At 45.8% G+C, this 24,464-nt stretch overlaps 2 protein-coding genes across 2 annotated transcripts; one reads left to right on the top strand and one right to left on the bottom strand.

Moving 5' to 3' along the window:
* Positions 1-1,490: 1,490 nt before the first annotated feature.
* Positions 1,491-2,080, bottom strand: LOC102506076 (60S ribosomal protein L17-like). The gene has a single exon (XM_032468102.1). It carries the CDS (start codon positions 1,966-1,968, stop codon positions 1,534-1,536), a length of 435 nt encoding a protein of 144 aa, XP_032323993.1. The 5' UTR covers positions 1,969-2,080; the 3' UTR covers positions 1,491-1,533.
* A 9,871-nt stretch (positions 2,081-11,951) lies between these two features.
* On the top strand, positions 11,952-22,032 carry LYPD8 (LY6/PLAUR domain containing 8). The gene is made up of 6 exons (XM_032468101.1): positions 11,952-11,993; positions 14,370-14,479; positions 14,861-14,980; positions 16,687-16,845; positions 18,169-18,303; positions 21,024-22,032. Exons 2-6 carry the CDS (start codon positions 14,425-14,427, stop codon positions 21,275-21,277), a joined length of 723 nt encoding a protein of 240 aa, XP_032323992.1. The 5' UTR covers positions 11,952-11,993; positions 14,370-14,424; the 3' UTR covers positions 21,278-22,032.
* Positions 22,033-24,464: the final 2,432 nt, after the last annotated feature.

Genomic DNA, 24,464 nt, shown 5'->3' with positions numbered 1-24,464 from the left:
AAATAAATAAATAAATAAATAAATACATACATACATACATACATACATACATACATACATACATACCTAATTACCTGCCCCCCTGAGATATTATTACTCAATGAGTACACTGTAGATTTATTAATGTAAGCATCCTATTTTTACCATTTTGCTTTCCCACTAGCAATTGAATGAGAGTTCCTGTTGTTCCACAACCTTGTCAGCATTTGGTGTTGTCAGTGTTTTGGATTTTAGCCATTCTAATAGATGTGTAGTGGTATCTCATTTTTGTTTTAATTTGCTTTTCTTTAATGACTTCTGATGTTGAGTATATTTTCATATGTTTATTTGTCATCTGCATATTTTCTTTGGTGAGATGTCTGTTCAGATCTCTTATCAATTTTTGAATTGGATGATTCATTTTCTTATTGTACCATTTTAAGAGTTCTTTGTATATTTTTGAAAACATTCCTTTATCAGGTAGCTGTTGGCAAATATTTCCTCCCACTATGTAGCTTCTCTTTTTATTCTCTTTACTGTGTCTTTTGCAGAGCAAATGTTTTTAATTTTAGTGAGTTCCAATTTACTCACTTTTTTCAATCATGGGCTGTGCTTTTGGTGTTGTATCTAAAAAAATCATCACCAAACCTATGGTTATTTACTTTTCTCTTATGTTATTTTCTAGGAGTTTCATAGTTTTGTGTTTTACACTTAGGTCTATGCTATGATCCGTTTTGAGTTAATTTTTATGAAAGGTGTAAGATCTGTATCCAGATTCATTTTTCTGCATGTGGAAGTCCATGTGTTTGCTGTTTTATTCTATTAATGTGGTGTATTACATAGACTGATATTCCTAGGTTGAACCAGCCTTATTTGGAATAAATCCTGCTTGGTCATGATATGAAAGCCTTTAAACATGCTGCTATATATAGTTTTCTATTATTTTGTTGAAGGTTTTTTTTTTTTGCTAATATTTATAAGCAATATTAGTATATAGTTGGGGTTTTCTTTGTGTGTGTGAAGTGATACCAGGATAATTTTGGTCTCACAATGAGTTCAGAAGTGCCCCCGCTTTTTCTATCTTTTGGAGGAGCTTGAGAAGAATTGGTGTTAATTCTTCTTTAAACATTTGGTGTAATTCACCAGTGAAGCCATTTGTCTTTGGCTTTTCTTTGTTGGAAATTTCTTTTTTTATTACCGACTTAATCTTCTTAATCTGTTATAGGTCTATTCATGTTTTCTATTTTTCTTGCATCAATTTTGGTAGTTTGTATGTTTCTATGAACTTAGACATTTTATTTCAGTATACAAATTTGTTGGTATACAATTGCTCATAGTATTCTCTCTCTCTCTCACAATAGGTCAGATAAAAAATATAGTCAGAGAGAGAGAGAGTAAGAGAGAGAAAAAGAGAGAGAGAAACACCTTGTAAGAAATTGGATTACATAATTGTGAAGGCTGGCAAGTCCAAAATTGTGTAAACCAGTAGGCTGCAGACCTGGGGAAGATTTTTTTTTAACTTTTATTTGCATTTATTTTTTGCTGGATTTATTCTCAGGCCATAAGGTTTTGCTTCTTCAGTTTCTTCTGGGATATCTTTTTCTTCTGTGCAACCTCCTCTTCTGGTTTGGGAACAACCTGCTCTTTTTCAGTAAGGATCATCTCAATGTGGCCGGGAGAGCGTGTGTAAGGGTCGATCCGACCATGAGCTCTGTAAGTCCTGCACCACATCTTGGGACCTTTGCTCACCTGGATGTGCTCAGTGACCAGAGAATCTACATCTAAGCCCTTAAGTTCAGCATTACTGTCTGCATTTTTGAGCATGTGCAGTAAAAATTCAGCACCCTTTTTGGGCCATCGTCCCTGCATCCAGCCCCACTGTTTTGCGTGGGCACAGCTACCAAGTCCACCATTGTAACAACGGAATGGCACACATTGCTTCTGTAAAGTGACATCCTTCAGATACATGGTGGCTTTTTGGATATGCATATCCTTAATGGCCTGGGCAGTTTCACGAGTGTTCTTAAAGTGAACGCAAAGATTTGAACCTCTCGATTTGCATGATTTTGGGGGGTTTTCTGGGTCAAGTGAATAGCGAACCCTTTTTAGAGGTTCATCTCAGGCCACCTACTAGAAAAGGTGTGGAAGATTAGATGCTGGCAGCTCAAGTCCAAAGGCAGTCTGCTTGCCGAGTTCCCTCTTCTTCAGGGAATCAGGTCTTTTTCTTTCTTTCTTTTCTTTTTTTGGTTTATCAAAACCAATTTAATTTTAATTCAAGCTAAAAATCTAATTTGGTACAAATAGCTTAAAAATAACATAAGAAACCATGTACGAGATAGTCTTCACGTATATGAAAATATTACTTTTTTAGTCAGTTTTGCAAATACTGAAGATATTAGTCTGGATCTATTATGGGATGTAGACTTGATACTCTGTGATGCTCTTCTCCCAAGAACTCTCATCCCTCCAAATCCATGCTTACATTAGAAAAGAAGGCTGTTTCTATGAACACAACACTGATGGGATCAGTCTTTTTCCATTCAGGCCTTCAACTTATTGGACAAGGCCCTCCCACATTATGGAGGGTAATCTGCTTTCCTCAAAGTCTGCTGATTTAACTGTTAACCTTATCTAAAAAAAAAAAAAAATGCTTTCACAGAAACATCTAGAAAAATGTCTGGCCAAATGGTACCATGGCCCAGCCAAGTTGACGCAGCTGTTTAGAAGTTTATTATTTAAATTCCACACATTTAGTGAGTGCCCCAAATTTCTTTGTTGTTGATTTCTAAATTCATTCCATTGTCTTTGGAGAACACAACTTAGATTATTTCTAGCATTTCAAATTTATTGAGGCTTGTTTTGGCGGCCTGGTATATGCTCTATCCTGGGGAATGTTCTGTATGCTCTTAAGTGGAAAATATATTCTGCTGGTGTTTTGTAGAGTCTTCTATAGAGATCTGGTTGATGTCCAGCATTGTTTAAGCCTTCTATTTCCTTCTTGATCTTCTCTCTAGCTTTCCTATCCATTATTAAAAGTGAGGCATTGGAGTTCTCTACTATGATTATTGAATTGTCATTTCTCTCTTTATTTTGTCGTTTTTTTTGCTACAAGTATCCTTTTTTTTTGAGATTGTATTCTTTCTTTTTTTTAATAGTCAAAGTGATTTTCATATAATTTAAAAAGCAGATTTTTTTGGTTGCAGATAATATGTATATTCATTTTGACACCATGGAAAAGGCTTTATGAGAGAGAGAGATAAAGCGGGAAATTCAATAATTTCCAAGATCAATCTTCAATCTTTCATATGTCATTTATGGATCTTAAGTTATTTTATTTAGGAATATAAACTCTAATATTTTAAATTTATCTTGCTTATATTATATTTGGTATTTGTATAAATATATGTTAAATCTTTTAAAAGTTTTATGTTTTCTCTAGCATTTTTATATAAAACATTATGTGTGAATTGTTGCCACATTTAGAGTTAGTCCTTATTTTGGAAGCTGACTTAGAATATTGGATGATAACAATGTGTTTGTTGTCTCCAGACCTTTGGGTGTTTCCAGCTTGAAGTTGCCACCAAAGGCCAATGTTTTTGAAGATGGTAAAGAAGCTGGAAGGGCCTCAATTCAAATTTAATTTTTATCTGCTCTGAAAGGATTCCAGCCTCTCTTCAGAATGAAGGTATGTCGTGTTTCATTTAGAAACACCGGAGTCTTGACATTCTACGGGAGGACGGTGTGTGTGATTCCCTCCCTGAAATCTCGGTAATTCACACATTGCTTCTTCCCCAGTTCCTTGTAAATGCTTGTTGGCTGAGTCAGGGCTCAGGTGCCCTTTCTGTTGAATTACTGCAGCTTGAGGCAAGATGATGTCGACAAGTTCCTCTCCCTGGTGGGGTTTAATAATGTTAACAATGCTCATATGTAAGCACTACAGTCTAGCCAGCAAATTACTTTCATAGACATGTTAAGTTTGTTTTATATCATTTAATGGATTATTGGCTGATTTCCTTGTTGTGAATATTTCCCTCTGGTGCTCTGAACAAAAGGCAAACTCCAGGCTGGTCTATAATGGAGAATGTCGATACCTTCATTTGCCTATGTATGTATGTATGTATGTATGTATGCATGCATGTGTGTGTGTATGTATGTATTGTTTCATCAGAAGCATCATAGCTAAAACCTTGAGTCAAAAAATAATCTTCAAAAACTGTTTTGGTAGCCAGGGGAAAGCAACTAGAAATTTTAAAAACAGCCTTGAATCATGAGTCCATGAAATTTAAGTTTACCATTCTCCACTTATCCAAATCTACTTTTCATTTTGAGAAGTAAAAACGTTTGTATTTCTTTGATTTTTCCCTTTGAAAAAATTTGTTACTGAACTATAGCTGACGTACAATATTATGTAAGTTACAGGTGTGCAATAAAGGGATTCACAATTTTCAAAGGTTAAACTCCATGTTTACTTATTGTAAATTATTGGCTAATATTCCTCACATTGTACGATATATCCTTGTATGTTCCATGTATTCTTTAGGTATCCATTTGTTCATTTCTATTGTATCTCCCTGAAATAGATCATATATATTCATCATTATGAAACTGTACCCTGATGGCCAAGTTGAGAGTCAGAGGCAGAGTCTTGGGAGGATGGAAAAGAACAGCATTATTGCTTTGCCAGGCAAAGGGCGTCATAGCAGGTGAATGCCTTGAAGACTCTGAGCCCATCTTGGGGTTGAGGTCTTGAAGTTTTATAGAAAAACTGGATGGAGCAGAAAAGGTGCTAACAGGGCATTTTACAGGGTGTTACATTCTCTTCATCTTGATAAGAACCTTGCTCTTGTTATGGAGGAATTTAAGAGGGGCTGCCCATTTTCTTGAGGTTAAGCCCATGACTGGCTTTCAAGACCTCTAGGGTCAAAAAGGACTAAGTTATTCTAAGAAAAAAGTGCACGGGGCGGGGGGAACCTGTTAGTCAGAAGATCAGTTTAGCTAAAAGGACAGGCCTGAACAACTCAATAGCCATCTTGTTAGTTTTCTGTTCTTTCAAAAGTCCCCATAGATCGCCAGCACTATTTTTAAGTTTAAAATCCTTTTTGTCTGATATTAATATAGCCACATTTCGACTTACTTATGGTTGCTATTCCAACTTATATTGGAATTTCAGAGATTTTTTTTTACATGGTTGTAATTTTAATAACTTTATATTTAATAATATTTAATAATAATAATTTTAATAATTCTCACCAGTTATGTGTATTTCATTGGGGAGGGGGGCCCACAGAGGTCCCAAGGTGTAATTACTGAAGTGGAACCCACTTTTTGAAATATGAATTTTCCTTGACTAGGTTTTCTTTTGATCAGGGATTGTCTTTTTTATTATTCCCCTGTGAACATTTTAAGCACATTTTAACCCATCGTTTTAAAAGGCCTTGTGTGATGGGTTTGCACATGGTCTGCAGTCAAGTCAGGTTGCCCAATCTCAACAGCCATATTTGTACTCAGAAGAGAGACTCAAATTCTGGGAACTGAAGCCTCAGAGCAGTTGGTTCTGTCAGAACAGTACACCTGCAACTAGACTGAATTCTGGACTTACTCGTGTCTTTCCTGGTGTACAAAAGGGGGAAGCACTTGGGTCAAAGTCACATAGCCCATGAAAGCCAGAAACAGAAAGCAGCCTTATATTCCATATTTCCTCATTGCCACCGACATCAGTGCAAACCCTTCACTCTTTCACTCTTTAGTAACTCGTTTCCCGTTTCTGAAACAGCATGATATTGCCTAAAAGAGCATGCCATTCGAATGAGTCCCAAGGGCATGGGCATCTTGCCCCTGTCCCAGTGAGCGAATAGATACAGCCTTGGCAGTGATGCAGGAATAGCCTCATGCGTGGCCCGTCTTCAGTAGCCCTTGTGCTTGGTTTTCTTCCTTTGGTCCTGCCAGTCACTCATAAGTCTTCACCATTCTACCTTCTGTCTTTAGGACGAACTGAGTAAAGGGTATGTCCCATGGTTTCCCAAGCTAATATTTGGAAGGTGCCGTAGAGTTTCTAGATTCCACGTTGAAAAGCACATATCATAAAAGAACAGCACTAATGTCTGTCACCAGCGTGATTAGAAAGTGATTGTCACACCCCTCTGAAGCAGTCTTGTCCCCTCGTGGAGGTGCATTCCATGACAGGTTGGTGGGCGTAGAAGACCACTACATCCAGAAGGAGCCTGGGTCAACTCATTTCTGTCTTGGGTCTCACAGAGGAGGCAGAAGGAAGGCAGGAGGGTCCTGGGTGATCCTTCTTTCATCTGAGTCTACCTCTTTCCACTCCTCTTTAGTATCCCTCCCTCTGTCTCCTGTGAAGCCTCCAGTGTTGTCTCTGTTCTCCCTTCTCCCCACTCCCCAGGGAAATTTGACTCCACTGCCTCCCAAGGGACACAGAGCCCCATCCTTTGTTCCCTTCTGGAATCTCACCAGAGCCATCACCTTGGGCTCTGGCCAGCTGTTTCTGAAGGGAGAATGGAAGCTGGTTCTGAAGGGAGAAAGAATGAGATATGCAGGGGAGGGGTTAGCTGGGTCCAGTGCAGACGCCTCAACAGCTTAATATTAACAACAACAACAAAAAAAAAAACCCAAAAACTGCAACCCAATTCAAAAATGGGCAGAAGACCTAAACAAGCAATTCTCCAATGAAGACATACAAATGGCCAATAGGCACATGAGAAAAGGCTCAATATCACTAATTATCAAAGAAATGCAAATCAAAACTACAATGAGATATCACCTCACACCAGTCAGAATGGCCATCATTCAAAAGTCCACAAACGATAAATGCTGGAGAGGCTGTGGAGAAAAGGGAACCCTCCTACGCTGCTGGTGGGAATGCAGTTTGGTGCAGCCATTGTGGAAAACAGTATGGAGATTCCTCAAAAGACTAAAAATAGACTTACCACATGATCCAGCAATCCCACTCCTGGGCATATATCTGGAGCAAAATATAATTCAAAAGACATATGCACCCCAATGTTCATAGCAGCACTATTTACAATAGCCAAGACATAGAAACAACCCAAATGTCCATCAGCAGATGACTGGATAAAGAAGGTATGGTATATATATACAGTGGAATACTACTCAGCCATAAAAAATAACGCCATTTGCAGCAACTTGGATAGACCTGGAGATTGTCATTCTAAATGAAGTAAGTCAGAAAGAAAAAGAAAAATATCATATGATATCACTTACATGTGGAATCTAAAAAAAAGGACACAAACTTATCTACAAAACAGAAATAGACTCACAGACATAGAGAACAAACTTATGGTTACCAGAGGGTAAAGGGGGTGGGAAAGGATAAACTGGAAATTCAAAATTTGCACCTCTTGGGGAGTGATGGAAATGTTAGGTATCTTGATTTGGCTGGTAGTTCCATTGGTGTACACATCTATCAAAATTCATCAAATTGTACATCTGAAGTATGTGTAGTTTACTGTACAGGAATCATACCATAATAAAGATGTTAAAAAAAAAAACAATGGGGATGCTTGCAGATTACCTCACTCATTGTTAGAAAGCAAAATTGAGTCTTAATATACTTCTCAAGGCACCATAATTCAGTCCTATATTAAAAGAGTTTATTCTTCCTGTGAACATGACTTTGACTCTGCTCCAAGAGGACGCAATACCCTTGGCATGATCTGTGAGGGATATTGGACTTGTTCCTGAGCCAGTGCTCAGCACCACATTTGTTAGGAATGGTAGATCTGGTGGTGACTTGTTTTTCTACTCTTTTTCACGCGTAAGGGGCAGAGGGTCACCATCCATTTTATCACTGGTACGTATTACTAATTTTACCATTTTGTAAGGACATTGTGACGCATGGAGAAAAGTTAATACACAGCTAGTAAATTGCAAAACTAGGTTCTGAACGCTCATTTCCTGCTATCAAAGACTGGTGCTATTTGTGCTTCATTTAAACTGCTTATGAACAGAACAAACATAAAATGTTGAAAAGAGCTCAGTCAGGTGTGATTCTGATCTCATGATTCTTCAGCACACTGGTGTTCCTTTGCTCAGTTCCTTCAGCAGGACGTGTTCTTTACTGATCAGCCTTTTAGGCTCATGTTTTTTGATCCTGTTCTAGGAACCATCTGACCTCCCTCTTCCCTTGCCTTGTTCCTCCTCACCTCTCGGAGAGGTCTTCCCACCTTGACCCCATTCCTTCTTATCTCAGTTTACCATTTTGTTTCCATCACAAATCTTCAAACCAGCAGAAGTCCACATTAGTAGACTGTATAGACAAACTAGTTTTACTTTTTTATTTATTTTATTTAATTTTTTAAATAGAGGTATAGTCAGTTTTCAATGTTGTGTCAATTTCTGGTGTACAGCACAATGCTTCAGTCACACATGAATATACATATATTCATTTTCATATTCTTTTTCACCGTGAGCTACTACAAGATCTTGAATATAGTTCCCTGTGCTATGCACTATAAACTTGTTTATCTATTCTATACGTACCTGTCAGCATCTACAAATCTCAATTATTTTTTAATTTTATTGAGTTACAGTCAGTTTACAATGTTGTGTCTGTTTCTGGTGTCCGGGACAATTTTTCAGTCATACATGAACATACAAACTGGTTTTATACTGTTGGATGCAGCAATCCTTCAAATATACTTAGAGCCGAAAGTTTTTAGGAAAATGGTCACACTGAAAATTTCCTGAGATGATTACTGATTTGGTCCTAGACACATTCAATGACACGAAGGAAGCCCAGGTAAATTCCAGGGACTGAGTTGATGATAACAACAGCAAAATTTCCTTCAGCCAGATTTTTAATAGTGTATGCTCTGTGCAAGAGGATCATGTGTTTTCTTTTAATCTTTATGAAACGTTAGATGTAGGTGAGGAAACTGGAGGCTCAGAGAGTGTGCAACTTCTGTGTAACTGTCCAGGCTCAATCAGTTGGTAGGTGGCAGGTGTGTGCACTGGGGCTGGCCTCACCTTGGCCGCTGCCCTGTGTGACCTGGTGTGTCCACTTGGGCTGCGGTGCATTGGTCCAAGCTCTTGGAGCAGGTGACTCTAATGGGAATCATTGTTTTGGGAGCTCCTACAACATGGTAAGTGTATACTGTGTCTGCCTGAGGTATCCCCTTTAACCCTGAGAATAACTCTCAAGAAGTGGGTGGCATTGCTCTTCCCGTTTGACAGATGGAGAACCCATGACTCAGTGGATCGTCATCTTACACAGGGTGCATGCCTCAGGGCATGCGCATCCCCCCCCCCCCCCCCCCCCCGCAAAGTGCCTGCAGGTCCGGAATGTTAAAGACAGTAATTTCATTATTCTTATCTTGTTCTCACCTGGCCAAGCTGTAGGAATGAGCCAATCCATGAAAGCTCCCTGAAGCAAACACAGAGGGCAGATGGAGAAGGGATGGAGGTTCTCGACTGGACCCTTTGCCCAGTTCTCAACTTGGACATCTTGTTGGGGTTCCAGCTCTGACCATCCTGCTCCGATCCTGCACATCTCTCCATATTTATTCCGAAACAGAGTGGACTCCTCTAAGAGCTCACCTCCAAGCTTTGTCCGCTAACAGTCAAGGGAAACACTGGGAGAAGCCCATTTCCCACAGTGGTTCCGGGTTCACACCCCACCGTGACTCTCTGGAGTCTGAGTGATTTCCAGCTTGCCTGGCCTGGGTGGTCATGAGGACAGCCAGCCTTGTCCTCTTCTAAAGGGATAATGGAGCCAGGGTGCCGCAGGCATGTCCAGTGTCCTTAGTTTTAAGAACAAATGTTGGACTGTGTTGAGAGCCTGCTTCTCTTGGGTCCCTGGACTTCTTGGCTAGTCAGAGGGGGCTCTACTTTAGAAGGGTGCTTTCATATAATACCTCGTGAATGCTCCCAGCCCTCCGACCCTGACAGCTCCTCAGTGATGACAGAGCGGTGACCCCGGAACAGGGAGGAAGAGAGCTGAGTCGTTGTTGTCAACCCCAGGGGCAGAGGCTGGTCCCACATAAGCCGTGTCAGAGTGGGAAGATTGTTGGCCCTGGTGTCTGAAGGCCTAGAGGTCAGAGTGGCCTCTCTGTAGCTCAGTCTCCCCAGCTGTCGAGGGGATAATGATATTCACCATGTCCAGGGCCTTGGGAGGGGCAGACCTGGCTCTGCTGCGAGTGGTCAGGCACAGCCCAGTTCATCACACATGATCAAGTGCCCCCGTGGCATTACTATTAAACGACACTGGAAAGACCACAGTGGAACGGGGTAAGGATTCCAGGAGGAAATGATGAGCAGGCCTTTCCTCAGGGTCCGGTGTTCCCATTTTACAGATGGGGAGCTCAGGCCCTGCAAACCAGGTTCATAAGTAACTTATGGGACAGGAGGAGGAAAGTGTGGATTCCGATCCAGATCTGCCTGGGTATCAGGTGTCTTCTGAGAAGAAGAACATTTTGATCAGCCTGATTTTCCGGTCCATCCTTGGCTTCAATACTGGAGTGGCCCCTGGGGCTATTATCCCAAAGGCAACACTTCCTCTATCCTCAGACCCTCGCTCCCACCTCCCCCACTGGGCCCTGCCAAGCGGCTGGAGTGAAGACTGAATAGGGTTCTGTTACAGAGGGAGCTGCCTTTTTTTAGGAAAATGTTATCATGGGCAGTGGGGGAGCTGCAGGGGGAGAGAAGAGAGAGTAAGAGATGGCCAGAGGCTCTGCTGATTGAAATGACCCAGATTTTGCATTTTGTGTGAGAACACCGCAGACCTCTCTATTTGAAACCGAACATGCCCCCCTCTCCTGCCCCCAGGACTGTCCATCCCTCACCTTCGCTCTTCTCTGTCTTTTCGCCAGATCAGTCACCACTTCTGGCCTACCCTGTAATTTGCTCATTTATCGCTTTATTTGTGTCAGATCTGCCCCTTTAGACTACACTCCAGGAAGGCAAAATTTCTGTCTCTTTGCTCAAATACCTCCCAAATGCCCGGAGCAGTCTTGACACATGGTGGGTGCTCCAAGAATGTTTGTTGAATGAATGCATGAGCCACAGAAAAGGTCAAAGTGGGCATCAGATGGACAAGAAGTATTTTCAAGAGCAGGGAACTCAGGTTTGACTGCCAGCTGGGGGTGTCGGTGTGATGCTCACCCCCCCAACCCCTGGATCCTCAGTTCCCTACCCGCTGTGTGTGTCTGTGTGCGTGCGTGCGTGCGTGTGTGAGGGTGAGCGTCTGACGTGGCAGGAACAGCAGAAAGATGAGGAGGGCAGGGAACTCAAGTTCGCACTCAAATCCAGGAGCAGGCACAGCACAGTAGCAGGGCTGGGAGGGACCTGGGCTGCCCCGAGCTCTCACCAGGACGGCACTGGCAGATGAACTGCCTGGGGTCTGGGAGGGGGCAACAGCTTGCACAGGGCATCCTGCAGGCAGAGGCTTCATGGCCCCTCCACCCTGCGAGGCTGCACCTCCTCATCTTGGCTGGAGGAGCCTGAGAATTAGTGAAGTTCAGACACTTGCCCGAGGGGACCCGAGCCCCTTTCGTGAGCTGCACAAACCCCATATGACCTGTTTCTGAGTTCTGACTCTGCCCCAGCGGTGTAACCTTGGACAAGCTGTTATGTTTCCCTCATGTGCCTTGGTGGTTCCCGTCTGTAAATGGGCTAGTAAAGGCGGCTGCTTCACCAGGTTTGGGTAAGGTGGTGCTTGTGATCCATTAACCAGTCATGGAACCCGTTCAGTGGGCCTCAGTTAACATGAGATGGTACCAGGGACACACCTGGCTCCCTCGCACATTTTACCAAAGGCAGGTCTTGAGCAAAGTTGCTTTCAGTTCCTGGAGGCCTCAGCGAGTTGACCGGCATCACTTGTGGTTGGGCGGGGCCCAGTCTGGCTCAGAGGCCCCCCTCCCTGAAGGAGGCTGTACTTTCTGATCTCAGCTACCTGCTATATAAGGTCCCTCACACACCTGCTACAAGCTTCTGCCGGGACCCACCCTCTGGAGGGCAATCTCTGGGCCGAGACCGAGAAGGTGAGGGGCTGGGGCTGGGCTGTGGGACTCAGGCTGGGAGAAGCTGAAAGCAGAGGAGAGGCATTCAGGGCGGGCTGGGGGACAGCACATCTCATGGCTCCTGCTCCTTGGGCAGTGCTCAGGAGAGGGGCGGCTAGAGCAGAGAAGTGCTGGGGTTTGCTCCGTGTGTGTGATGCTCTGTCCTTCGCTTCTGTGAGCCCTCGCTCCTCTGTGTGGAAGGTGAGAGCCATTGTGGTAGGTCCCTCTCAGACTGTTGAAAATATCCAAGGATAGAAGGAGTGGGAAGGCCTTTGCAAAGCGGTGGACACACGCCCCTCGTTCTCACTTTCCCCAAGGGGCCCCCTGCCCCGACCCCCACCTCGCTGGCCCCTCTCTCCCCACGAGGTGGGGAGCCAGGCCCTGGGCCCGGGCCCCACCACCTCCAGGCGCTGTCTCTCTGCTGCCTGTCCCTGGAAAGGGTCCTGACCTCTCCGGGCCTCCAGTGTTTCCCCCTGGAAATGGGGCTAATCGTCAGGGCTACGCCCCAAGGGCTCAGTCGGTTTGTCTGCTTAACTGATGTCACTGCCTCTTTAAGGTCACCTCCTTCCCTCCCCTCTCCTCTTCCCCCATCCCCACAAGGCTTCCCCGTCCCTTCCCAGCAGGCCCGACCCCTGAACCTCTCTCTGTCCTGGGTTTCCGGGCCTGGAAGGTGACTGGGCCGGGAAGGATACAAGGTTCCGCGCACAGAGGAACTGCCACGCGCTCCACACCAGACGTGTTATTTGCTCTCCCTGGATCTCTAAGTGGCGGAGCCACTGGCTAACTGATAGGCCCTCTGTCCCCCTGATGGGCTGGTTTCTCCTCCTCCTTTTCACCAACCCCTGATGAGTTAACCAGGGGAGCATAGGTGCAGGGGTGCGCGTGCGTGCGTGTGTGTGTGTGTGTGGGTGTGGGTGTGTGTGTGTGTTTATGTGTGTGCTGTGTGTATATGTTGGTGTGTGTGGGGGTGTGCACGCGGTGTGTGGTGTGTGCACGTCTCGGTGAGGTGGGCGGCAGGAGGCGGGCTGGGGCTCCCAGGTGAAGACGGGGTGCTCCTTAGCAAGCGGGCAGCTATCACGGCGCAACTCGGCGTCGGACCAGGAAGGACCTGGAGCGCACCCAATGCTGGCCTCACAAGCTGGGTGAGCTCGGGCAGGTTCCATCACTCCTCCGTCGGCCAGTTCCGTCGCCCCTCCATCGGCCAGTTCCATCACCCCTCCATCGGCCAGTTCCATCGCCCCTCCATCGGCCAGTTCCGTCACCCCTCCGTCGGCCAGGTCCGGCTGCCCACCTGGGGGCTGGGCCGCAGCCTGCGCGGCAGCATCGCGCACCGGGGCTGTCTGCAGGGAAGGGTGTGTCCCATACCTGCACCGGCCCACACAGCGGCCACCTGTGCGCGTGGCTGGTGACTGAGAAACAGAATGTTTCCTTTTCATTCCTCCAATGAATCTGAACGTAAGTGGCCATCTGTGGCTCATGGCTACCGTTTATAGGATAAATGAGCTAACGATGAGGGAGGTTGGGTTCCCCTTCTGCACTGCTTTGATACAGGGGCAAGTGGAAATTCTGGGAGCTCTGATTCAGGATCCTGATAAATACAAATGAGTCTTAGCTATGAGTCGATTTGCAGGTGCAGAGAGATTGAAGGCTCGCCGGTCAGCGGTGTGCGCGGGCCTCTGATTCAGCCCTGTGGGTCGAGTGTGTCCAGGCCCAGGGCTTTGGGAGTCACGGAGACTGTGTGGAGTGGAGCTTAGGGGCCTGGGCCAAACCCAGCTCTAACACCTCCTAGGAGTGCGACCCTGACTTTGAGTGCTTCACTTAACCTTTCTGAGGCTTGATTTCCCCTTGAAATGAGGGTGATGCTCATAATAGTGCCTGCCTGCTGGGAGGGAGGAATTATATAAATCAATGCACCTCAGTGCTCGGAACAGAATATAGATGTCTGCCTGTTGGAGTGATGATGGCAGAGACAGAGCCTCGACGTGTGAACGTGGCAAGATCCCAACCACAGGATGGACATCACGCTCTGGGAGGGGAGAGCCAGCTTTCTTCCTGGACCCCCATCCTCAGTGGGTCCGCCTGCCCATTTTCTTCCCACAGAGGCTCTGTAGGAAGGCCCCGGGCTGTGTTTCCTGTCTCTGTGTAGATCCTTCTGCAGGCGTCTAGGATTGGGGAAATCCGGACTGTTGTAGGTCTATGGGCAGGGTGGACCCTGCAATGTGGCTCTGTGCCCCCCGCTGAGGATGCTGACTCTTTCTGTGACAAGGATGAAGCTGTGCACGTGTGATTCCAACCCTAGGGAATGTCACTCCCCAGTAGCCTCGGAACCCCCAGACTTCCTTCTTTATGTCTCTTAAGGCTTAAGGCTCTGCGGCCACAGTCCTCGTCCTCGGAAGACGTCAGGTCTGGCACCATGAAGGGCTTCCTCGTTGCGGGTATCACCGCACTGCTCACGGTTGCAGCTGTAGGTGAGGGAAAACACGTGGCCCCCTCTTGGGATGAAGACCCCTTTTCTTTCCTCTTGGTGCTCTGGGACCCTCTCATGTGACTTCTCATGTCAAGGTGTGGTCAGCGCGGAACATTCTCACTCTGTGCGCGCTGCTCCCGGTCGCACCACTCTGTGCGGTGGGTCAAGGCTGGGTCTTCCCATTGGGGAATGACGGATGGGGGGAGAAACTTAATGGGGGTGGCTCCATCTCACAGCCTGAAGTTTGTGGGGGGGGAGCCCACAGGGGAGGGATACCATCTGAGTTGTTTTTTGACCCTGAAGTTACTGCAATGCTTTGTCCAAAGTATACTCTGTAAATGTCTCCTGAATGTTGACGATGCCGGACATCTTGTGTCCCCAGAATCCCTGAAATGTCTGCAGTGTAATTCACGGAGAAACTCCTGTGTCAATGTAAATGCCACTGAATGTCCTGCAAATGTCAGCGCCAGCTGTACCTCCTTCTTGAGCACCGCTTCTGTAGGTGAGCCGAGGGGCGACCATCATTCCCACTTCCAACACTTGTGGAGGGCAGGAACTGGGGAGTTGGGCCAGGAAAGGAAGGCTGAGGGCAAGGCTGAGCTGCGCAAGGAGGGAGGGGGGCCATGAAGTCACCTCCCAGGAGAAGCAACAAGCCGGGGTCAGACGGTAACACAGTGGCAGAGCCAAGTGAGCGGACAAGTCCTGTGGCTCCTTGGAGTTGCTGTCCCCGACTGGGACCTCATTCTAGACCACCCTTCCTTCCTCTCGCTGTTCCTTTCTACCCCAGATCCAATATACTCTCTCACTCAGACTTTCTTTCAGGGTGTTCCGCTGGCATGGTTGTTACCTCTCTCTCAGCACACTTTGATTTATTTTTAACTTTTTATTATGGACATTTCACACATATACAAAAGCAGGAAGAAGCTATGATGAGCTGCCAAGTAACCATCATCCTGTGTCAACAACGAACATTTAGCTGGTTTTTTTCCCCGTAGTATATTAAAGCAAACCTAGATAACATGTTACTTCCCCTGTGAACAATTCACTACTCATCTCTGATAAGGACTTTTTCTTTCTTTCTTTTTTCTTTTTACGTAACTACCACACCACTATCACACCTAAGAAGATCAGCTGCAATCCTTTAATTTCTTCTAATACTCTCGCCACCTTAAAAATGTTCCAAATGTTTCAGAGGGGAGGGTATAGCTCAAGTGATAGAGCGCATGCTTAGCATGAACAAGGTCCTGGGTTCAATCCCCAGTACCTCCTCTAAAAATAAATAAATTAACGAACCTAATTACCCCCACCAAAACAAAAACATTAAAAAAAAAAAAGGAAAACAAACAAACAAAAATGTTCCAAATGTTTCAAAGATGTGTTATATATAGACGATGCGTTGGAATTTGGATCCAAACGAAGTCCTCACATTGCATTTTGTTGTTATGTCCACTGTGTCTATAATTCTTTGAATGATAGCTAACATCACTTTTTTTTTCTTTTCTTTTTTTTTTTTTTTTGCTCAATCCCATTGATTTGTTGGCGAAATAAGGCCATTTGTCCTGTAACTGTCTCACAGTCCAGCTTTGCTTCCTTGTGGTGTCATTTCTCTTGTTCTTCTATTTCTGGTATTTCTTGTAAACAGCACCCACACTGTCCAGTAGAACATTCCTCAGGGATGGAAATGTCTGTATCAGTGATGGCCTGTCATGCAGCCACATGTAGCTACCAATCAATCGAAATATGGTTAGTGTGACTGAGGAGCTGAATTTTAAACAGCAGCACAGGTAGCTAGTGGCTACCATACTGGCTAGCTCTGGTCTAGAAGCTTGACTAGCTTCAGGCTCAACCTTGTGCCGCACACTGGCCCATCCCATCTGCTTGTCTATATTTAGAGATTCTAAGACTGATCATGGGCTCTGGGGTATCAGTCTGAACCACCCATTTTTAGGCTCCCCACCAGCCTTCCACCTGGAATTTAATCTGCATCTCTGATAACACCCTGATAATACTATACTACCTCCTGGGGAAGGACTTTTTTTTTTTTTTTTTTTTTACAGAAAACCCTCTCCAGTGTCCCCCATCCCCCAAATCGCATTGGGCTGAGGGGGGTGTTTTCCGCCCTTGGCTGAAGCAGTCACTCTTCAGGGACTCTGCCCTCCCTGAACTCTCTGCACCCAGGCCTGACGATCTGTGTTTGTCTTTGTGCAGGAGGGAACTTCATGTTTTACCAGAATTCGGCCTGCTCTGCACGCAACTGCAGTGGGCTGGAGGCTTACACTTTCAGTGTCCACACGGCTAACGAAAACTTTGTATTTGCAAGCCAGTGCTGCCAAGGAGGCCCGTGCGGTAACGTCACCGTCACCGGAGGTGGGTGCTGGCCGTGCGCGCCCCTTCCTCTGTCCTCCCAGCTCCGTCCCTTCCTTCACCACCTGTGTTCTCACAGGATATCTTAAGTCAAGGTGCGTCAGTGCATATTTGAGTAGCGTTAACCGCTGACATACAAGAATTCCTTAAGACACAAGTGAGGAAATCCAGCATTACTACCATGCTTTCCCCTTTCTCAGTAAGGACAGAAATCACAGCGCAGCACGCCAAGGTGTGTGCAAAGGATTAGATGCTCATTCGTAATCTCAACCCTGGTGGTCTCAGGCCCTCTTCTAAGACTCTAAGTCTTAAAAATTTTTGAGGCTCCCGAATAACTTGTGTTTAGTGGATTGTATCTATCAATATTTACTCTATTAAAAATCAAGGCTAAGAAATTTAGAAATCTCTATTAGTTGACTAAAAATAATAAAACCCATTACATGTTAACATTAATAACATTTTTTTTTTACACAGAAATAACTATTTTCCAAAACAAAAAAATAATTTAATGAGGAGAGTGGCATCGCTATATGTTTCCTCAAAGCTCTTTAATTTCTGGTTTAATGGAGTAGAGCTGGGTTCTCAGATTTGCTTGTTCATTTAGTCCGTTGCAATCTCACATGTCACTTGGCCCCTGGAAAACTTCATTGTATTTCCATGAGAGAAAGAAAGTAAAAAGAGGCAGAGAATATCTTAGTATTGCCATGAAAATGATTTTGACCTAGTAGACTCCCTGCAAGGGTCTCAGGGTTCCCCACGGGTTCCTGGACCCCAGTTTGAGAACTGCTGGTCGAGACCGAAGCCTTCTTTGTGAAGAAGAGAAAATGTGGCCATCGTCACAGAGTTCATTATTAGCAGAGCTGGGTCTCTGTATAATTCCTGCCCTACCTCCCTCTCCCCAGTCACAGTCTTAAATAATGGCCTGTGTCCTTCTGTTCAGAGCAAGATTGAATGACAGTCGTACACCTGTTGGCTAGTGTTCAGAATAGCTGACTAATTCTGACATTGGCTACAGGTTGTTTTTAGCTCAAAATCTCACCTTTCCTGTCCCATCCCACCACACTCACTGACCACAGTTCTTGAAGACTGACTGGTGTGTAAAGGTAGGTGTATGAGGTTGTGTCTTGTAAATATTTTGCTGGGATGTGGGGGTGAGGTGACTGGTGTTTTTAAGGCAGGATCTGAGATTCCTGAGCACGCGATTGCTCCGTTCCTCGGGTCTCTGACTAGTGTCTTTGCCTATTCCCTTCCATCCCTTCCACTCTGGGCGGTACCAGGATCTCTGTCATAACACACTTCTGAGTTAATGACTCTTCTTCCACCCAGCTCCTCCACTGGTAAACGTGTCCAGCAACATAGAGTGCCCTGCATGTTTTGAACTTAATAGAGCTTCCTGTGATGGGAAACCCCTGAGATGTAATAACGGAGAAATGTGTGTCGATCTAGTCGCTGCATGGAATGGTATGTTTCAGCGTTCCAATTCCTTTTCATGGGACTTGAGTCATAAATTCTGGGTTAACATAGAAGGACTGGGGAAGGTTAGTAGGATGACGGGATAAAGTCAGATTCCTTTGAGATAGTGAGGCTGTTCATGTAGCCTTGAGCTGATAGCTGTTTCTGTCTCTTCAGCCTAGAGCCATCCCTCCTGGGCTGTCCCTCTCTCGAACGCGGTTCACTGTGGCTTCTAAGCAAGCCAGTCTCGTTTTAGGCATCAGTTCCCTCCTGGCATTTACTTATTTACCAGGTTGAGCCTTTTTGTAGATGTGGTGCATCTAACTTAGTTCCTTTTATATGTACGCTTTCATTCTCGACCTGTCACTGAGAGGTGTTGGTTCATGACAGCTTGGGTCACCTGGAAGGAAGAGTCACACTGGGCTTTGATATCCAACCAGTTGATCTTTTCTATGAAAGTAATTTGATATTAACCAATACGAGACACAAAGCAACCATCGTACAATACAAAACTAATACGTGTAATTCTTTAAATATTCAGACAAGTGTTATTCATGCCTGAATACTTAAAGAATAATACATTTATTAATCAGAGTAAATTAATTACTGTGAAAGGGCAATCTCCAAACCCCATGGCTCAATACAGCAGACGTTTATTTGCTGTTCGTGCAACAGTTCATTGCAGAGTCCAGGACCTTCCTTCCATCCTGAGGCTTTGGCCCCTTCCCACCCACAGCTTGGCAGCTCTCTGCTGTATTCTTAGCATCTCGCTAGCAGATGGGGGAAGAAAGGGCATGGAGGAAGGCAGGAAGGCTTTTCCAGGCAGGGCTTACAAGTGAATGCATCACTCCCACGTTCCACTGGCTGGGCCCCAGACTGTACAGGAACCGAAGGTGGACATGTAACCCAGTGGGAGCCCAGTGGGAAAGGAAGAGGCGTGAAGCTAAAACGAACGGCCAGCTAGTCTTTGCCACAAATGTGGCTCCGAAGGATAAGGGTTTAAGAGCACCAACACCCAGGTACAATTTGATTCCAACTTTAAAATGGCAATTACAGTATCGGAAACCAATGCTTAATTGTAGTTGGAGATTTCTTAGTGGGGCCCAACATCATACTTACCCTGAACTTCCCTTGACTTTTTTTTTTTTAAAAAAATAGACTTTATTTTTTAGAGCAGTTTTAGATTCACAGGAAAATGTAGAGAAAGGTAGAGAGATTTCCCCTTCACCCCTTGCCCCCACACATACACAGCCTCTCTCACTATCAACATGCCCCACCAAAAAGGTACATTTGTTATCATCCATGAGTCTATGTTGGCACGTTGTTATCATCCAGGGTCCATTAGGGCTCACTGTTTGTGATGTACATCCTATGGGTGTTGGCAAATATGTAATGATACGAATCTACTGTTAAAGAGAGTAGTTTTACTGCCCTAAAATCTTCTGTGCTCTGTCAAATCATCCCTAACCACTGGCAACCCCTGCTTTTTTTTTTTTTTTTCCCCAAAACCCTGTCCAGAGTTTTGCCTTTATCAGAATGTCACATAACTGGAGTCATATAGTATGTAGCCTCTTCAGATGGATTCATTTCTCTTAGGATATGCATTTAAGGGTCTTTTTACTCTGAAAATCTCTGGGCTGTCTATGCAGCTCTGGTGTTTCATTCTAAAGCTGTGTCTGAGGGCAACCACGGAATCAGAAGGACTTGTTCTTCCTGTTCACCACGTTTGCAGGTGTCTGCGAAGTCCCAGGCTTTGGCTTGGTCTGGAAGCTAGACAGATCAAAGCTACCGTAAATGTAGGATTTTGTTTTTGTTTTTGACTTAAAAAAAATACTGTAGACATGTGCCAAGCAACACACCTTCCTAACCCACTCTAATTCAACCTCCAGCCCTGATATTTACTCTAAAGCAACAGTGGATTGCTTTTGTTTTTACTGGGATTTGGAAGTTTCTCCTTCTCAGAGCAAGTATGGAGTCAGCCTTGAACTCAAATTACAGCCCCGCTTCTGGCACATAGCCGGTCAGCTCCTCAGGCCCCTTCCTCCCCTATGACCGGCCTGTCCTCCAGGGCTGTTTGATTTGTGGCCTTCAGTAGATACATGGTAGGGACTCAATAAAAGGTAGCTGCAATCACAATTCTATCTTCTTTGCAAATTCCCTTGGTCTTTTTGTAGGACCTGCAGCTTAAAATGGGGTTAAATGGAACATAACATGTTTTTAGAGTAAAAACACAGTGGTCTCTCTGTATCCCCACTGGCTGTTATGCCCTCTTCTCAGGGAAAACTCAGGCAGGGTGAACTCAGATACAGGGAGGAGTAAGGATGGAAAACAGAGCCTAGAGGAAGGGAGCCCAGGAGTAGTCTAAATGGCTGACTCCCTCCTGGATTGAGAGCAGAAGACTATGGGTGGTCTGAGCCTGTCCCTAGATTTCACCACCTGCCAACTGCTCAGGAAAACACTGGAGATTTGAGTCCCAGGTCCAGCTCTGGCTCTCACCTGTGACCTCAGGCTCACATCCACCTCCGGAGACCCAGTTTCCTGTGGGACTATGGAGGGGAGGGGATCTCCATGGCATTACCATTTGGTGTTCATAGTCCTGGGCCCCTTCTCCAAGCTTCTGTGTCAGAAGCAGACCCGTTTCAGTTCTTGCAGGTCACTGAGAAGACCGGGGAGTGGGGGGCGTGGACAAAGGGGCTGTGATGTCCTTACTGTCTCTTTTGCATTCACAGAGACGAGCAAATTAGTGCTGAAAGGCTGCTCCAACATCAACGACGCCACCTGTCACATCCTGTCTACTAAAAAGCCAAAGCTTGGAGAATTCACTTTACAGAAGTTAGTGTGTGCGGACAAATCCACCACTGCCTCAACGACCAAAAACCCAAAGACCATTGCCCCTCACCGTCCCACCAGTGGCACTGGCTCTAAAGTCTTCTTCACCCCCGTGGCCCTTGCCAGCCTTCTCCTGCTGGGGCTGCTGCTCTGAGATCGGTGCCTCTCCAACCCTCCCCTCCCCTGTTTGACTGCTCAGTGAACAGCAGTCACAGCCTTCCCGGTCATGCCCTGTGGTAGCCACATCATTCTTTATTATTAAAACATTGGTTCACTCGCTGCCCAAATCTGTCACGATACGTTCTGGGCTAGGCTTCCTTCAAGCTGCTATCCAGCACCACTTCCCAGTTCCTTGCCTTTGCAATCCTTGCAGCTTTGCGTGTGGGCTCCCAGGACCTCCTTGATCCCTGCCCAGTTTGCTTTTGAGAAGCATACTCTTCCTTCCACCTTGCTGGCATCTTTTACCTACCTCCTTGCACTTCTGGGGACCAACTTGCCACTGTCCCCATCCTCACACTCAGGAGGTGCCCCAGCTGCGCCTCGTGATGCTGTGTGTTGACCCTCAGCATCGCTGTTTGACTCTTTAGCAGTCGTACTGGCTCTGGTCCACTGTGGCCCACAGTGACGTTGCTAGGGCCCTGCCACCACGGGACCCAAAGGAGGGTGCAGAGGGCTTGCTGAAGGCTGGCAGACTCTTCTGCTTAACCTCTCAGGCAGGGACATAACGCGGTCAGCACCTCGATGACCAGGTGTCTCGTAGCCTTGTACGAAATGGAACACGGCTGGAGAGCCCCAGCCCCTCCTCTCAGAGAACTTACAATCCAATGCAGATTCCTCGACTCCAGACCAGCTAACCAGGGAACAAGGAAACCATTCAATTCCATATGGCCAGAAGCCCAGGTTTAGTAAATAAAGGGGGGCCTTGAGCTGGACTCGGAAGAATGGGGTTTTCTGTAATAAAAACTTTTAAAGGTATAAACCGCTGTGAGTCTTTATTGCCTGGGCTCACTGACAATGATTAAGAACAGAACCGCCAGAAAGGCCATCTTGCAGAAACTCATCACCGCATTCGTTCTTATTTAAGGTTTTTCATTTTGAAATAATTCTAGACTTATCAAAAAGTTTCATAAGTAGTTCAGAGAGTGCCAGTACCCCCACACCCATCTTCCTCTTTTGTTCACATTTTACTTAACGACGCTGCAATTACTGAAGCCAGGAAATTAGTACTGAAACAATACTGTTGACTAATAGGTCTCATTCAGCTTTTGCCAGGTTTTCGCTAATGTCCTTTTTTTTCCTGGTCCAGGATCCAGTCCTCTGCATTTGGTTGTTATGTCTCCTCAATCTTCCACAATCTGTGACAGTTCTGGAGTCTTTATTTTATTGGGTAGTTGTTTTTGAGAAATTTGAGCTTATCTGAAGTTTTCTCACGATAAGATTTGAGGTTATGCATTTTCGGTAAGAATCCCACAGAAAGGAGGTGCCCTTCTCAGTGCATCTTATTGGGAGTTAAGCGATGTTGGTACGTCTTATCAACTGGTGATGTTAACCTTGATCGCTTGGTTAAGGTGGATTCGGCCAGTTTTCTCCGCTAGAAAGTCACTGCTTTTTCCTTTGCAATTAGTAATAGGCTAAGTTCTGCTGCTGTAACAGATAGACCTTAGTAAAAAAAAAAAAAAAAAAATCTTAGGGGTTTAACACAAAGAAAGTTGATTTCTCAGTTACTTGAACCCAGGTAGATGTTTCTGACTGGGCAGCTGTCCTGGGCAGCTCCCCTCTGAGAGTGAGAAGGGGCCAGGCTCCTTCTATCCCATGGTTCTCCTATCCCCTGGGTTCTTCGGCTTTTAGTTAATTGTTCTGCAGCCAGCTGGCTGACAAGGAGAGAGAGCCCGGAGGCCATGCAGCACGCTCTAAGGGCCAAGCCTCTGTGACGTGGCCTAGGAGGAGGTGTTTATCCACATGCACCTTGCAGGATCTGCCTCACAGGCAGTATTGCTCAGTGGTCAGGGGCATGGCCTCTAGATCCAGAATCATGGCTTTAAATTCTAGCCCTGGAACCTTGGGCAATTGATGTCATCTCTCCGTGCCTCGGTTTCCCTCCTGTACTACAGGGATAGTGATAATGCCTGCTGCATGGGGTTGTTAAGAGCTGCCAACATAGTTCTCCTTGGCAAAGAGTAAATAGTAGCCATTAGCAGATGACTCCAGTTTGAAAGCACCCCCTCAACCCATGCTCTAGGGAGAGGGGGTGCCCACCAGAAAGAGGGATGTGGGAGGTATAGCCCTGGCCCACTTCCCTCAGACCATGCCAATCTCACTGAAATTATAGCTGTTTCTGTGTCCCAGGATCCTCTCTCCCTTTTCATCCCCTCCCCAGAATCTCCGTGGCTGCTGCCACCATGACCACACAGGCCACAGAGAAGCTTGTTAACATCTATCTTCACATGGCTGTTGACTCTGGGTAGCCAAGGGCACCACCAGATCTGACCTGCTCTTGGGACCTCCTGGAAGTCACCCTGCTCAGGGCTGATGTGGGGAAGAAGTGGTCCTTTGGGGGAACTGCAGACAGGAGTGAAAATCAGGGTGCTGATAATTGGGAAGGCGACTGAAGGGTGAGCAGGGCCAGATGCCAGGAGGTTCCACATGTTGGAAGGACTCGGGCCTTAGGCTGAGGGCTGAAGACAGAGGGCCACGGCAGAGATACGTGCACAAGAAGGAACAGGGTGGGATTTCCGTTCTGGGAGGCTTTCTCTCCCAGACTGAAGGGGGGAGGTAGAAAGACAGTGGAAGAACAGTACAAGGAGGGAGTTTAAATGGAGAAGTAGTGGGGATGGAGGCTCTCCATCATCCTGCTGTAACTGAAGAGCAATTCACACCGTAGAAACAAACTTCTATTCGCACTGCGGGCTCCTGCCTCCTCACCCAGAGCAGGGCAGAGGGCAGTGCACCACTCCTGCTCAGTGTCTACGCTCCTTTCCTTGTCTGGCCAAACTTCACTCTGGAGTCCTGCCCTCTGACCCGGATCTAGGGCCTCCTACCCCGATAAAGCTCTTGGCTGCCAATTCTTCCTTAGTCTCAGCCTGAGCTCCAGGATAAGGCCTATGTCTGAGGAGCTCCAAAGAATTCTACACTCATATTGTATAGCTGGACCAATGACAAATCACCGTCTTCCCACCGCACTCTACAGTTTGTAAAGCTGTTTTGCCCGGGTAATTTTATTTTCTTTAGAATCGGCTTTATTCAGGTATGATTTACATATAATAAAATATATGTGTGCCGACTAGTGAGTTTTGACAAAGGTGGCCATGTAACAATTCCTCCAGTCCAGTCAAAGCCCTCTT

This window comes from Camelus ferus, chromosome 3 (genome assembly GCF_009834535.1).
Source record: "Camelus ferus isolate YT-003-E chromosome 3, BCGSAC_Cfer_1.0, whole genome shotgun sequence".
NCBI classification, from domain to species: Eukaryota; Metazoa; Chordata; class Mammalia; order Artiodactyla; family Camelidae; genus Camelus; species Camelus ferus.
This window is presented reverse-complemented; position numbering and strand designations above follow the sequence as displayed.

Coding starts and splice junctions, on each gene's coding strand:
- LOC102506076 (XM_032468102.1), bottom strand. CDS start 1,968: ATGCATATCCAAAAAGCCACCATGTATCTGAAGGATGTCACTTTACAG.
- LYPD8 (XM_032468101.1), top strand. CDS start 14,425: ATGAAGGGCTTCCTCGTTGCGGGTATCACCGCACTGCTCACGGTTGCA. Junction 16,846..18,168: donor TAACGTCACCGTCACCGGAG/GTGGGTGCTGGC, acceptor TCTTCCACCCAG/CTCCTCCACTGGTAAACGTG. Junction 18,304..21,023: donor TCTAGTCGCTGCATGGAATG/GTATGTTTCAGC, acceptor TTGCATTCACAG/AGACGAGCAAATTAGTGCTG.